Here is a 14932-nt window from a genome sequence, read left to right on the forward strand (position 1 = left end):
CTATTGAAAAGCAACTATATGTTGGGACTAAAACTAAATTATGTAAGAATACTATCCCTATAAAATAAAGACAAAGACAAATTTCAATCGGGAAAAAAACACTAAATGCCAGGTTTTTATAGCACTGGCTTTCATTAGAGATATGATGTAATATGGTAGGCTCCCGCTCAATTGTGTCTGAATTTAACAACCTCACATGAACACTGTCTTTTTATAGTGTTTGCCACAACAAGAATAAATCTTCCTTAAACTTTGCATGCACCTTGTGCTTGCGTCAAATCTTGCTAGACCACGAGACATCTAGCAAGCAACCAAGGATTTGCAAGTACAAATCAATTTATCGTTAAGTTTAAGGACATTACAAATGCGTTGATGAAGTCATGTGGGCCAGGGTGTATGCCATCCATACATATAACTATGAGACTAGTATGAGTACATGCATAGACACTCAACGTCTTTACCAACACCACCATAGAATTTGTATAGTATTTGTTGCACCAACGGCTGCACCCGCACGCAGACGCAGACGCAGACGCAGACGCAGACGCACCCGCACCCCAACAATAAAGGTTTATACAGCTGCATCACTGCATCAGAAACACCAACATGTACAGCTCTCAACAGCTTCGATGCCTGTTCTCCTCAGTGCAGAGATACCTTCTTTCAATTTCCCTTTAAACGTGTTCTGGAAGACCCATCACGAGATCTCAAAGCTTCACTGATGGGCACTTGTCAGTTGAGCCTGTAAGCGCATTTTTGCAATGTGGGTCGGTACAGAGATGTGGGAAGGTTAAGTCACTCAGAACAGGTTGAAGATCACAGTAAAAGAAGCAGAAAGCTTCGAGATCATCATCAGCATCATCTGGTAGCCAAAAGAATGCTCAGTAATGGGATGTGCTTGTGTCAAGCAAGCAGCAGCAGCTTTCCTGTCTACCTTGAACGGGAAGCCCTCTCTCCAGTCATCAGGTAGGCATTCCGATGCATCAGAGAAGCTCGATCTCAAGCAAGGAGGAGATGGTAAGAAGAAGAAGGCACATACCAAGCAGGATGACCATGTGGGCGCCCTTCAAGTACCCAGACCCCCTGCAACCAAAAGGAAAGACAGAAGGGTTGCTCGTGTTGAAGTGCCCAGTAACCTCCCCAAGCAAATAGAAGGTGAGCAAGTTGCAGCGGGATGGCCTGCCTGGCTCTCTGCAGTTGCAGGAGAGTCCATCAAGGGCTGGATCCCACGGAGAGCTGACTCCTTTGAGAAGCTTGACAAAGTAAGTACTCATATCCTTAAGAGATCTTGTTAACCTGGTCTTTGGTTTACCCCCCAAGGAGTCTGCCTTTGCTAGGAGTCTTTGGTTTACCCCTCAAGGAGTCTGCCTTTGCCAGCTGGTAGTCTATGGGCAGGGAGCAGGGCGGATTTCCATGATGCATTTTGTGAGTAAAGTGACTTAGGATTAGGACTGAAGAGCTTCTGTGGCTTGGTTTATGTATCTTCCTGATCTAGGAGCCAGGCAATGCAGGCTCAAAAGTGAAGCTCAATCATCCCTACGGGCTCAATCAGCAATGATATTTGCTGATGGCTTGGTGTCTACGATTTTGCTAGTTTTGAACAGGGAGTTGAATGATGCAAGGGAGGTGGGCTGGTAGATTCAAAGCTTGGACCCAAATGTGGTAATGGCTGGTTCTGTATCTTTCTCCTAGCTAGTTGAAAGTGAGCTGGGATTGGGAGTTAAGGCCAATCACCCTTACAGGGTCGGTTTTACGCCAAAAAATTGTAGATTAAAGTAATTTTTAACAGCTTAGTCATGCGTATATTTTTCCTAGGTAGTCCAGTAGGAGTGGGCAATGCAGGTTTAGGCTGTTTACTCAGAAAGGGGTACTCTTATCATAGCCAGTACACTAGCAGTATGGTGATGGGGGGGATTTGACAGTGATTGGTGAAGCTAGATCACCTCGATGCAAGTCTGGGAGTGAAGGGGTCACTTGAGTAGGAGAGATTACTTGTTGCTTCTGTTCTGTATACTCCTGCTGTGCTCAGAACACCAGGTGTGGGTTGCTGCAGGGTTGGAATGATGCCTGATCACAGTTCTTCTGATTCCAGGTCTTAGGGATAAACACAGAACATGTCACAATGGACCTGCAACCACCCCCAGCGTTCAAACGTCCATCTGCCCTGGCCCTTCACTGGGCAACCATGTCACCAGCAGTAGGGCCCTTAGGTACTCAGAAATAGGGTAATTAAGGTAGGTCATGCATAGCAGTGGGAGGAACCAAGGAACCAAAGGGCGAATTCGTGTGTATAAGAGTGCACTGTCTTCTTTTTCTATTGTAGCTTTCTCTGAATGCAAAATTGCAAATTGCTTTCTTCCTTCCACTGATGACATTGAAAATTAAGGAGTCTTTTGGCAGATTGGGCAGGGAACATACAGTAATGTCTATAAGGCTCGTGATCTGGATTCAGGTAAGATTGTTGCATTGAAGAAGGTGCGGTTTGACAATCTGGAGCCAGAAAGTGTCCGGTTTATGGCCCGTGAGATACTTGTGTTGCGAAGGCTTGACCATCCCAATGTTGTAAAACTGGAAGGCCTTGTGACATCCCGGATGTCATGCAGTCTTTATCTCGTATTTGAATACATGGAGCACGACCTTGCTGGGCTTGCATCTTGTCCTGGCATCAATTTTACAGAGCCACAGGTTCTGCTTATCCCTGTCCTGTTGTGATCATGATTATTTCTGCAAATTTCTATGGTATGAGTGAACAAAGGAGTAAGAGTAGCTTTTGTGATGTGGTAGGTGAAGTGCTATTTACACCAACTTCTTTCAGGGCTTGAGCATTGCCACAGCAGACATGTGCTCCATCGAGACATCAAAGGCTCCAATCTTTTACTTGACAATTTTGGCATCTTAAAGATTGCAGATTTTGGATTGGCTACCTTTTTCCATCCAGATCAGAAGCAGCCACTGACGAGTCGGGTTGTGACACTCTGGTATCGTCCACCGGAGCTTTTAATGGGTGCAACGGAATATGGGGTTTCTGTGGATCTCTGGAGTACAGGCTGCATTCTAGCAGAATTGCTGGCATCAAAGCCAATTCTGCCTGGTAGAACTGAGGTAACCCCCTCTCCCCCACCTCTCTCTTTTCCCCCCTTCTTATGCTCATTGAAAGCATGCTCTGCTTTGTGACAAAAAGGCATACTTCAAGAAGCGATCCTCCAGGAGGGAGGGCGAGAGCTACAATGAAGACTCGACATCTACCTTCAATCATGTCTGTTAAACACTGCATTAACCTTAGTCCTAGGCTTCAAGCGTACATGAGTGCAACTTGCCTGTTCCTGAGGCTTGAGCCCAGCTGGAGGTGGTCGTGAGCAGACTGTCCTTGTGACCATGTGGCACAGCACTTGTGTTGGTACTCCTTTGAGTGATGGATGGACACTCATTCACAGTAACATAGGATGGTACACTTTGAAGTACTTAACATCAAAAGCCGCTCTCTTTGTGCAGAATGCAATGCACATGTAATAAGCATGCACATGAATGTGCTCATTCATGTAACATAGGATGGTACACTTTGAAGTACTTGACATCAAAAGGCCCCTCTCTTTGTGCAGAATGCAATGCACATGTTATAAGCATGCACATGAATGTCCTCATTCACAGTAACATAGGATGGTACACTTTTTTGAAGTACTTGACATCAAAAGGCCCCTCTCTTTGTGCAGAATCAATGTAATAAGCATGCACATGAATGTGCTCCCATAAAGATGTGGGGGTAAGACATTATTTGATGGCCTGTTTTAGATTGAACACATTTGATGATGTTTCAGATTGAATACAAACATACATTATCAAAATTATTGAGCAGTTGCTCTCATTTTTCAGGTTGAACAGCTGCACAAGATTTTTAAACTGTGTGGGTCGCCTTCGGAGGACTATTGGAAGAGACTCAAGCTTCCCCATGCAACTATGTTTAAGTTTCAGCAACCGTACAAGCGTTGTATTGGGGATACTTTCAATAAGTTTCCAGGTCCTGCTTTGTCTCTTCTTGACAAACTACTGGCTATTGAACCACCCGAGCGCGGAACTGCATCTTCAGCTTTATCAAGCGAAGTAAGCGCAGCACTAATGGTTTCATGTTTGTATATTTCTGAAATCTGTGAAAAATCATGTCGTGTGAAGAGCTATCCAAGGAGCCTGATGTATAGTGTGTGCCTCAGGCCTTTGTATGAATGTATGCTTTTATGTGTGTGTGTGCACGCGTGGGGTGTGCATATATTGATACCAAGTTCTACACCCACTATTGGGCACTGATGACGTTAGTGGGGATGTCATAGTATCCAGTCCATACTATGCATGATGGAGTTGATGGTTTATTGTCTTGCGGATGACTACCATGAGGTTATAAATTGCACTTTGTTATAAGGTGAATTTGGGCATGTTCTTGGATTCATCTAGGTATATATATATGTATCTGTTTTTTTTTGGGGGGGGGGGGGGGGGGGGGGAGGGGGTTGTGTGTGAGAGAGAGAGAGATTGCCATCTTGGTTCTTAATGCATGCAACTTTGATAGGCAAGGAGAGGTTTTTCTCATGTTATTTGTCACACTGACATGTTGTATGTTAGTTCTTCACTAGTGAGCCACACGCCTGTGAGCCTTCAAGCCTTCCCCAATATCCACCGAGCAAAGAGATGGATGCCAAAACGAGGGACGAGGAGGCGAGAAGGTGATTTTGATTTGAAATGAAAGGGCAGGTTCACAGTTGCGTGCATTTATGGTTGAGATTATTTGCATGAGATTATCTATGTACATGTGTTTTGGTAGGCAAAGAGCTGGAGCTGGAAGAAAACTTGGTGACACTTCCAAGCGAATGGGTCCTCGAGAACGCACCAACAAAGCCATTCCTGCTCCGGAAGCAAATGCAGAACTGCAACCTAATATACAGGTAATTCCATATCCCTGCTTCTTCTCTCTCTTTTTTGGGTTTAATTTAGCTTCTTCTTCTTCTGTTTTTGACACAAAAACATCTTAATCCTCTGCAGAGGCGGCGTATGATAGCCCAGTCGCAGGCGAAGAGCAAGAGTGAGAAGTTCCCACCTGCTCATGAAGACGGTGTGGTGGGCTTCCCCATGGAAGCATCTCGGCCAGGCCAGGTATATGGTGATGGTCAGGGTAGCTCTCTCCTCCGTCCGCCTCGCCGTCTTGTGCCCACTACATTGGCGTCCATTTCAGGGCCTATGGGGGGGAGCAGGGCTGCTCGGGGAGCAACGAGAAAGGCGAAGATGGGCGAAGATGGGCGCATGGCCCCGCCTCGACCGCCCGGTCGATCATCATCGAGGTTGACGACTACAGATTTCTCGCAGAGTGGGGACTTCTCAAACATGGCTAGCGTTGCAGCGTCGACGAGGAGCAATGGCAGCAAGAGCAACCTGAGGCCTCAGGTAGGGGATGGCCATTCTCACATCGTCATGCCATCCGTGGAGGACCATGTCCCCACCATTGAATCGAAGGCACAAATTGATGGGCATCCTCCCGAGAGAGAATCATTTCCCATTGGTGGTTAGCTTTCATCATGTCCGGGCTTGGATTGTGGGGTGGAGATTTAACTTACGCCCTTTTCACATTTGGACAATTTGTGTATTTTCGTCCGGGCTTGAATTGTGGAGATTCGTATACCCTCTTCACATTCGGACAATTTGCGCAAGTTTGTCAGGGCTTCTATTGTCGAGATTGACATACCGTGTTCACATTCGGACAAATTAGCGTGGATACCCACTTCACATTTGCACAATTTCGAGCTCCCCTTGTAGATCAATAACCATCTTGATGTGCCTTGGTCATCCAACATTGTATGATTATGTGATGTGCAAAGGAGCTCTGAGTGATTGTTGATGGATTATGCATGGTATATGATTACAAGTATGATTTTGGGTGATTGTTGATGTCTTATGCATGGTATGACTACCAAGTAGGACTCAAGAGACTTGTTAGTCCATTTCATATATCATTTTTACCTTAAAGAGGTGTGGGCTCGTTGTTCACCAAAGCCTTTTCATATTTATTATGCATGTACAAAATGGTTTTCTAAGGACGGTTTTTGTGAAGGTCTCCTATTCAAATAAAGTCTAAGGTTTATATGTAATTACTTAAAAAGATTTCACATTTTGGAATTAAATTAAGACAATCTTTGAAATTTTTTTGTGAGGTGAATATACAGTTTGTTTTTGAAATTAAAGTTAAAAAATAGTTTAACCAAAGCTTTTAAAAAATTTAATTCACTTTCTTAAATTGAAGATTAAAAAAAAGATTTTTGAGATCAACATGGAAAACCTTATATATTATGTAAAGATGTGCTTACATCAAATTTACTTTTATTTTTTAAAAATTAAATATAAAAAAAGGGTTTTGGAGATCAACATGGGAAACCTTGTATGTTATATGTAAGGATATGCTTACACCAAATCCCAAAAAGTGCAATTTGATGATAAACTACATTATATTTCGAGACATTGTACATAAAATCACCTCCTTGCCTTTTTGACTAGACAGAAAAGACATGGTCTTCTATTCAATATTTTGAATTAATTAATTTTTGTGAGAGTCTCCTATTCAAATAAAGTCAAGGTTCCAAATAAAGTCTAAGGTTTTATATATAACTACTTAAAAAGTTCACATTTGAAATTATTATATTAAAATGAGTTTTGGAAAAAAAATGAGATAAATAGATCGTTTGTTTTTTAAATTAAAGTTAAAAAATAGTTTTACCAAATCTCAAAAAAATAATTCAAAATTAGTAAAAGTAACTTTCTTAAATTGAAGTTAAAAAAAAAAAGTTTTTGAAGATCAATGTAGGAAACCTTATGTATTATGTAAAGATACGTTTACACCAAATTTACTTATTAAAAAAGTTTCTAAAATTGAAGATTTAAAAAAATTGGAGATCAACATGGGAAACCTTATATATTATGTAAAGATGTGCTTACAGTGGTCTGATGACAAATTACGTTGTATTTCGAGACATTTTTCATAAAAACCACCTCCTTGTCTTTTCGGCTAGATGAAAAAGACACAAAATTATGAGACTCGATAATAGGCTTTGTTAGGCAGATTTTCTTCCACACGGGTGAATATCAGCACTATTCAAGGAGATCGGGTTGCTTTTGCTACCGAGCACATCAATTTTTTTGTCTTCTCTTTCTTCTTTGAGACCATCACCTTAGCCTTTTGATTCTTCACTACAATGCCATGACCATCCTTGAAGTACCTAAAAGGAAATTTTTTGAAAAGAAGATTTCATCAACGTCTATGCATTGAATAACATACGGCATTTTCATGATGTTCCACACTACTACAACCCTTCTCTTATCCATGCATTGCCTATCTTCACGATAATCCAATTCGCACTATGAAGCATGCACAACAAGGTTGACTCAACGTCACACCAAGTCTATTTGGTATGCAATTGTCCATGTACACATATGCCCAATCAAACAAGTTGATAGGTGACAAAGAAACTTAGTTTTTTAAATCACCATGTTTTTTCAGCAATCACATTGTGGGCAAAAGAATCTAAAAGGGTTTTTCTAAAAATCCATCATACAAGTTGATAGGTGACAAAGAAACTTAGTTTTTTAAATCACCTTGTTTTTTTAGCAATCACATTGTGGCAAAAGAATCTAAAAGGGTTTTTCTAAAAATCCATCATACAATAGCCTTACATGCCTTCATAAGTGTGCAAGCAAACTTGCCTAAGACCCTTACATATGACAATCCTCCCGATGGTTTGGATACATCCTAACCCATGTGCTTCTTGATAAGCTTGCCAATACTTACCAAAGAGGAGCCCATGACCCAAATAACAATTTGGAAATGTGCATGACTTTATGTACCACCTTTTTCCAATACAAAAAGCCCACTAATGCATTCGAGACAGATGAATTTCTCCAAGGGTTCCTAATAAACAAGATCCATGTCACCATTGCCCAAACCGATGGTAACAGAGACTTTGAGGATTTTTATCTTTGAAGGAGTGTTCTTTTAACACTTGGGCTAGATGCTGCTAACCTAACCTTGTCCTTCACATAACATAGATTGTCAAGCTGCTCTCTCCATTGGGTGGAGTAACAATATGCGGAAAAGCATGCAGCACAACAGTCAGATTTGTAGAAGTTCTAGTGACATCCTCACATGGGCCACTGCATCATTTGTAATACTAGCCAAAGGATGCCTAGCATGCTTCGAAGCAGACATAGTAGCACACAGAAAGCAACACACACTATCAGAGAAAGCAAAACACATAGACACAAACATACACAAAGAAATACACACAAATGCAAAAAGACAGAAAGCAACATGCCACCTAGCACCCCAACAATGGCATAGACACAAAGCAACATAACTGACACGGACACGCATGCCCAAACAAACAAAACCTTAAGACAAAGCAGAGACCTACTCCCCCTTGTTTACAACGCACTCCCCCTTAATCACCAGCATGCAACTACCTATAGCATGCAACTACCTATAGCAGCACAAGGACATAGGCCAAGAAAACCACATATGACAAGCAAGCACAAGCACAAGGGTACATAGGCCCAACAAACAATAGAGGCCCAATGAGCACGATATCAGAGGCCAACCTAACCAAGACCACATGCCCATGAGTAGTAACATGCCAACCATCATAACCCAAACATATAATAAGGAAGATAGAGAAGACACAATAATGGGGGAGAGACAAGAAACTACATGTACCTATATCAACCCAATCGAAGAGCACGAGCAGTAGCATGCAACCTAATCAAACACTAACAGACATGTCCTAGGTTGAGGGAGCCATATAGAAGCCTAATGAGGAAAAGCATAAACACACCACATAGAGGTCAATCAAACCACAAACGCCCATGACATGCATGATGGTGCCTCGAAAAGAGGAGGCCACTCTTCCTTTTTATAGCCCACTCCCTCTCTATCACCAGCATATGCAACCACCTACAATAGCATGAGGACCTAGGCCAAGCGCACCACAAATGGCCAACGAGCACGAGCAGGAGAGTCATAGGCCTAGCGAACGATAGAGGCCTAGCAAGCATAATGCCAAAGACCAACCCATCAATGCTTAACCAAGATTGTATGACCATGAGTAGCAACATGTAACACCACTCCCCTCATAACCAAAACATGTAATAATGAAAGAGAAGATACAACAACGGGAGAGACAAAAACCTGCATGTTACCTTTATGCAACCCGATCGAAGACCATGACCAACAGTGCATGTAACCCGATTGCAACTGACAAAACTATACACAGAGGTCCAATGACCAACAAGCATGAGCATGACATAGGCTGAGCGAACCACAGATGCCCACGTCTCATGAAGGGAAGTGCCGAAAAGAGAAGCCCACTATCCCTAGTTAAAGCCCACTCCCCCTCGCTATTGCATGGAAGATGTTGGGATCCTATTATTAAGATAAAGGGAAAAAATAAATTAAATGAAAATTAAAGAAAAATAAAGGATGTTGGGGTCCTATTGGTTTTCTTAGGACAATACCATCCATGTCAATAATGAAGAGTAGTAATTTTTTAGTTACTATAATTACTACAAGTGGGGAGCTATGCATGACAATGAAAGAAAGAAAGATTGTAGAATTCTATAAAAGACCCAAAAAGTCTATAAGACCAAAAAGAATTTTTTTTGGGATGCATGAGTAGGTGCTAAAATCAATGCCATTAAGGTACACTTGAGCCCAATATCTCCTCTTTAGGAGGCATGGTGCTATTGTTGGCTATAGCCTAGGAGGCAACTAAAAAGATGTGGCATTTGATCCATCAGTGAATTATATGTGAAGACAACATAGAGAAAAGAAGAACTAGGTGCCACCAAAAGAAAATTAGGACTTACAGATTACGTAGGCCTTGTGAATACAATTGACAGAAAATGCAACTCCTTTACACGAGTAAAGGGAAAAAATTACAAAACTGAGTCAAAGGCCTTTGTAAAATCCACAAAATAACAATAGACTCATTGCCTCCATGCTCTCACACCTGCTCAATGATCGTTCAAAGAGTGAAAATGTTATTTAGGGTGGAGTAGTTCCTCTTGAAACCTGGATGACCTATGGTATTTTCCCTCTCCTCACAATAACCCAAGGCTCCAAAAATGCTCCATATGATTTGGCCAATGAATGAACATTATAATAATCTGGTATAGGGGGTCTCCTACTTTATGAAAAAAGACAATAGTGTGGGTTGTCCAAGATGGGGGAAAAGCCATGTTAACCATTACATTGGTTAACATGGTTTCACCCCCGCTCGACCTATCGTAAGGTGTACCATAAGGCGCTTTGCCATCTTATTTGCACAATGGGCACTTATCTTTTATAAGACAACACTGGAACATTTAAAGCAGCCTTACCACCATGAGCTTAATGTCAAATAGAGAAAGTCTACCAACTTAGTGTATATAGTCGCTTAAGACTAGTAATAGAGGTCGAATCATTTTTAAATTTGGTCCTCCTAGTGTGAAAACTAGTCAATTGTATATAAGTCATTTTTAAGTTTGACCAGCCTAGTGTGAAAACTAGTCAATTGTATATAAGTTATTTTTAAGTTTGGCTGCCCGAGTGTGAAAACTAGTTAATGGTATATAAGTTATTGTTGACAATAAGCAATACACAATCATTCCCTTGCGATAATTTACTTGTGAGCTATCCTTCTTCCCTCTTCTTGCTTGCTTGTATGCTTTTGAGGTCATGCTTATTTGATGGATGCATGCTTGAGTAGGTTTTGACTATGGGCTTTCCTCTTTGATTAGCTTCTTCGGCCCCTGCCTATTATGAGAGAGAACCATCCCGAAGAACCATCTCTTCTTGCCTCCATCTAGGCATTGAGAGCTCTCCCTTCACCCCTTTGGAAAGGAGCATTCCGATGTGACAACGGAGTGAGGATGCAATGAATGAGCTAGCGCACCCAATAAGGCAAGACCTAACGTCATATGCTTTAGCAAGGCTAAGGTAAGCTCTTGACTTGAACATATTTGGCGCCACTACCGAGGACTAGCCTAGGGTTTAGCTCTATTTTTCACTCCATTCTAAGCTATTGGGGATCACCCAATATTTCTTCGTGTGATTAGGAGCTTACACTCTGAAAAACATACGGTTTTGGAGCATTGGATGTGTTCAATTTTGAAAGTTATAGTTTATTTTGCATATGGCATTCTATGTTCTTTTTTTGGTAAAGTAATACCATGGTATTTTATTGATTTGCATGAAATTAGAGCACAAGAGGCTTAGATTCCAGTCCGAAAACATGAACATTGAGCTCCATTAGGTTGTCAAATTAAAGTGAAGTTAATTTTTATTCATGCATTTCAGGATTTTTTCATGTATTGTTAAATTGGTACAGTGAAAGCATATAAAATCATCCAAAACTAATCAAAAAACACTTCATTAGTTGCATCACAACCCTTAATTAAGATTATGAATACTAATACTCTATCAAGTCTAAAAAATCACAAAAACCAGGCCAAACTAGCTCTCTTGGGTACAAGACATGAGCCCACAACTTCACACTAAAAGACGTGAACCTAGAGCCGTGAGCCACACGAGCCATGAGCCATGAGTCATGAACCTGGAGACATAAGCAGTGAGCCTGGAGACATAAGCAGTGAGCCTGGAGACATGAGCCATGAGCTTGGAGATGTGAGCCTTGAGCCTTAAGAAAGGTATACCTAATTACAAACTACTTTTTATAGCCATAAAGACCCTATATGGACACAACTACCCATGCTCTTGGAATATATTCTTGTTATACAATCTATCTGTACAAGCTACAAATTCTGAGGAAAATCTTATCCTTCACAATTATTAGATAATTAAGTACATTATTACTCGTAAATAAGTGCACACTAACCTAGGCCCCATTCCTAGATTTTTCGTGCCCGAGATAGGCCTTTTTCACGCCAGGGAAGTACGTGAGCCGAGATTATATAAAAAAGGCATGAACCTACAGACGTGAACACATGAATCTATATATGTGAGCCAAGGGATGTGATCCTCCATATGTGAGCTAAGGGATATGAACCTGGACACGTGTGCTTGCACACATGAGCTTGGAGACATGAGTCTAGAGGCGTGAACATAGACACATGAGCTTGGAGACATGAGTCTAGAGGCGTGAACATAGACACATGAGCCAAGAGGCATGAACCCACAGACGTGAGTCCACAAGCATGAGCCTGGATGTGTGAGTTTACATGTGTGAACCTGGACACATAAACCTAACAACAAAAAGGAAAAAAACTTGTCTTAAACTAAAGCTGATCCATAAGCACCTAGGACCTTTGATGCGAACTCCATCTAGACTAATTATTGGAAATGACAATACAATTGATTGTAGCACATCAAACCATACCTCCTCAAACCCACCAAGCTTTCGGTCCCAGCAAATGACCAGCACTCAGCCTCAGCAGAGTGCTCTCCCTCGGATCCACCTCAAACAAGGGGAAGAAATGAGCCAACAAAATAGAGATGTTGAGTGGAGGAATAGTGAAACACTTGGAAACATGAGCCGTCCCATGGTCCTCCAAACTTCAAATTAAACAATTGGTTGTATAAATAATGCCTTAAATTTTATGAAGAAGGAATTTAACCACCCTATCTTTGGGTATAATTTCGATGAAGGAGCGAGAGCAAGACTTGAAACCTTAAGGTTGGCTCCCATAGGAAGCGATGAAACCATGTCCGATGCCACAATGTTTCAAACATTTGGTGTCGATATTGAGCTGGGTTTATCCCAAGTAGACCATGAACATCAAACATCCTAACAACTACCAGCCTAGAAAATAGGACATATCTCTTTTACCATACGACCAGGGAAAAATGTTTCACAATATACCCAATAGCAACAAGTGCACATAACATAAAAGGTAAGAGTCGTGCTCTTAGCCCACTATAGAACTGCCTATACCACGACCGAGTTCTAGTTCTTCTTTGTTTGCTTCATGAGCACACCTCACCATGCCAATGTTCTCGTAAGCTTCATGGACACCTCACCATGGTGATGTTCCTTTTTGGGCCCCACGGGCCCCGTAAGGTTCAGTTAAGTGGGTCTTCATAAGGCCCAACATTGGCATGGTGAGGTGTCCATAAAGCTTATGGGAACATTGGCACATATGGTGAAGTGTTAATACCATGGTTGGGCCCACCATGGAAGGATGACATGGCCTTTCTCATAAGGCTTATAAGGCCCACTGTGGACTGGTAGAAGCTAGAAGCTTATTCAAGAAGTTTGCGGCACCTACAATGTCATGATGGCATGGCTTTTGGGTGGCTACCCCGTTAATGGATTTTAATATTTTATTTCCTAAGGTTTTATTTCATGTGCCAATGTGCATATTGTTGTAAATGCCACAAGTATGCTCTATAAATACTTTGGTATGGTTATATGGGAGTGATGTGGACATTAAAGTAGACCTTGATGTCTACATGGCTCACTTATGTATGTTTATAATGTCATTTACCATTTAGGTAGCATGTGGAAGCACATGGAGAAGTGCATAATTGTGAAGACTTTTCCACCATGCATACATGAATGAGGAGAATTTTGACATTTGTAAAGTGGAAGTGCCACATAAGTGCCTATATGGCTTGACTCTTGTCCCAATTTCTAAATAAATAATCAGAGAAAAAACTTAGTCAAAGGAGAAAATTGATGGTGACATTCATAATTATGTCATAGGAGGAGAAATTTCTACATTTGGTCATATGTAACAAAGAGAGGGAGGGTGATTTCCACCTACAAAAGGAGCCCTCTCCCCATCTCATCATAAGATTTACTCTAGTTTTCCACTAGGTTGTCACATTAGTAAGCTAAATTAGCATTTACATGGCCTTACATGCCCAATTAGCCATCTAGTAAATGTGAATTAGCTGTGAAATAGCTTCTTCAAGCTTTCCCACGGTGTGCTTCCTTCATTTGGTCTTCATAGTGGAATTCTCTTCCCTCCTTCAATTACAACTTGGAGACATTGGTTATAAGTCCATCTTATTTCATGTGATTTTGATTGATATTAATGCCACCATGGGTTATGCTTAACTCTATTTAATCTTCTTTATGCTCTTCCTTGTGTATCTATCCAACTAGTCATGAGTGAGTATGATACATTTCTTCATATAACTATTATCTTTTTGTGACAATGTTCGTCTTCTCAAGTTCCTTGAATACTCATTTTCTTAAAAATTATGTGACCCAACCACCCAATCCATACGAATGAGCCATATCAACACACCCAATCCATCCAAATGAGTCATATCAACACACCCCTTTACCTCTATTCAAGACGAAATATTTTCTTCCAATAAAGACTTGCCCTTCTCTTTGGGGCTGATCGGCAATGCAGTTTCTAATGAAGAACTTTGGTGGCATGCTCGTTTTGGTCATCTGAACTTTGCTAGTTTGCAGAAATTTGATATGGTTGCTTCATTGCCCCCTCTTGAGGCACCATTGAAACATGTTTGTGAAGGCTGTATTTTGGGCAAAATGCAACGTTCTGCGTTTCCAAAGGATGGTTCTGTGCGGGCCACTCGCAAATTGCAACTTGTATACATAGTGATGTATGTGGGCCTATGCAAACTCCATCATTTGGTAAACACTTGTACTTCGTGACTTTCATTGATGATTGCTCAAGGCATGCATGGGTATATCCACTGAAGGCAAAGTCCGAAGTGTTTTTGTGCTTCAAACAATTTTTGCTTATGGGGCTGAAAATGTATCCAATTGTACTATGGGCACCCTAGTACATGTCTAAAGAGTTTGATGCATTTCTGGCTAGTCGTGGGATAAAACACCAATGTACAGTGCCGTATACCCCTCAGCAAAATGGTGTTGCTGAGAGGAAAAATAGGTCACTTATGGAGATGGCACGATGTATGGTTCAGAGCCAAGCT

The 14932-nt window shown here is 41.3% G+C and overlaps 1 protein-coding gene across 2 annotated transcripts; it reads left to right on the forward strand.

Annotated features, from left to right (window-relative positions):
- The first annotated feature begins 430 nt into the window (after positions 1 to 430).
- Positions 431 to 6047, forward strand: LOC147624558 (putative serine/threonine-protein kinase At1g54610). Of its 2 annotated transcripts, XM_086819571.1 has the most exons (8): positions 437 to 1262; positions 2401 to 2685; positions 2785 to 3102; positions 3711 to 3760; positions 3871 to 4098; positions 4623 to 4712; positions 4811 to 4931; positions 5029 to 6047. In XM_086819571.1, the coding sequence occupies exons 1-8, from the start codon at positions 888 to 890 to the stop codon at positions 5548 to 5550; spliced, it is 1989 nt and encodes a 662-aa protein (XP_086675697.1). In that variant the 5' UTR covers positions 437 to 887; the 3' UTR covers positions 5551 to 6047. The 2 variants fall into 2 exon arrangements, with proteins under 2 accessions (XP_086675698.1, XP_086675697.1); XM_086819572.1 differs by lacking the exon at positions 3711 to 3760 and having other exon boundaries at positions 431 to 1262; positions 4612 to 4712.
- Positions 6048 to 14932: the final 8885 nt, after the last annotated feature.

This window comes from Cibotium barometz, chromosome 25 (assembly GCF_041138505.1).
Source record: "Cibotium barometz isolate CiBa-2024 chromosome 25, ASM4113850v1, whole genome shotgun sequence".
NCBI classification, from domain to species: domain Eukaryota; kingdom Viridiplantae; phylum Streptophyta; class Polypodiopsida; order Cyatheales; family Cibotiaceae; genus Cibotium; species Cibotium barometz.

Bases quoted from the DNA above. Each gene is read 5' to 3' on its own strand.
- LOC147624558 (XM_086819571.1), top strand. From the start codon at position 888: ATGGGATGTGCTTGTGTCAAGCAAGCAGCAGCAGCTTTCCTGTCTACC. The intron at 3,103-3,710 runs GTAACCCCCTCT...CTCTTTGTGCAG, and splicing joins TTCTGCCTGGTAGAACTGAG to AATCAATGTAATAAGCATGC. The intron at 4,932-5,028 runs GTAATTCCATAT...AATCCTCTGCAG, and splicing joins AACTGCAACCTAATATACAG to AGGCGGCGTATGATAGCCCA.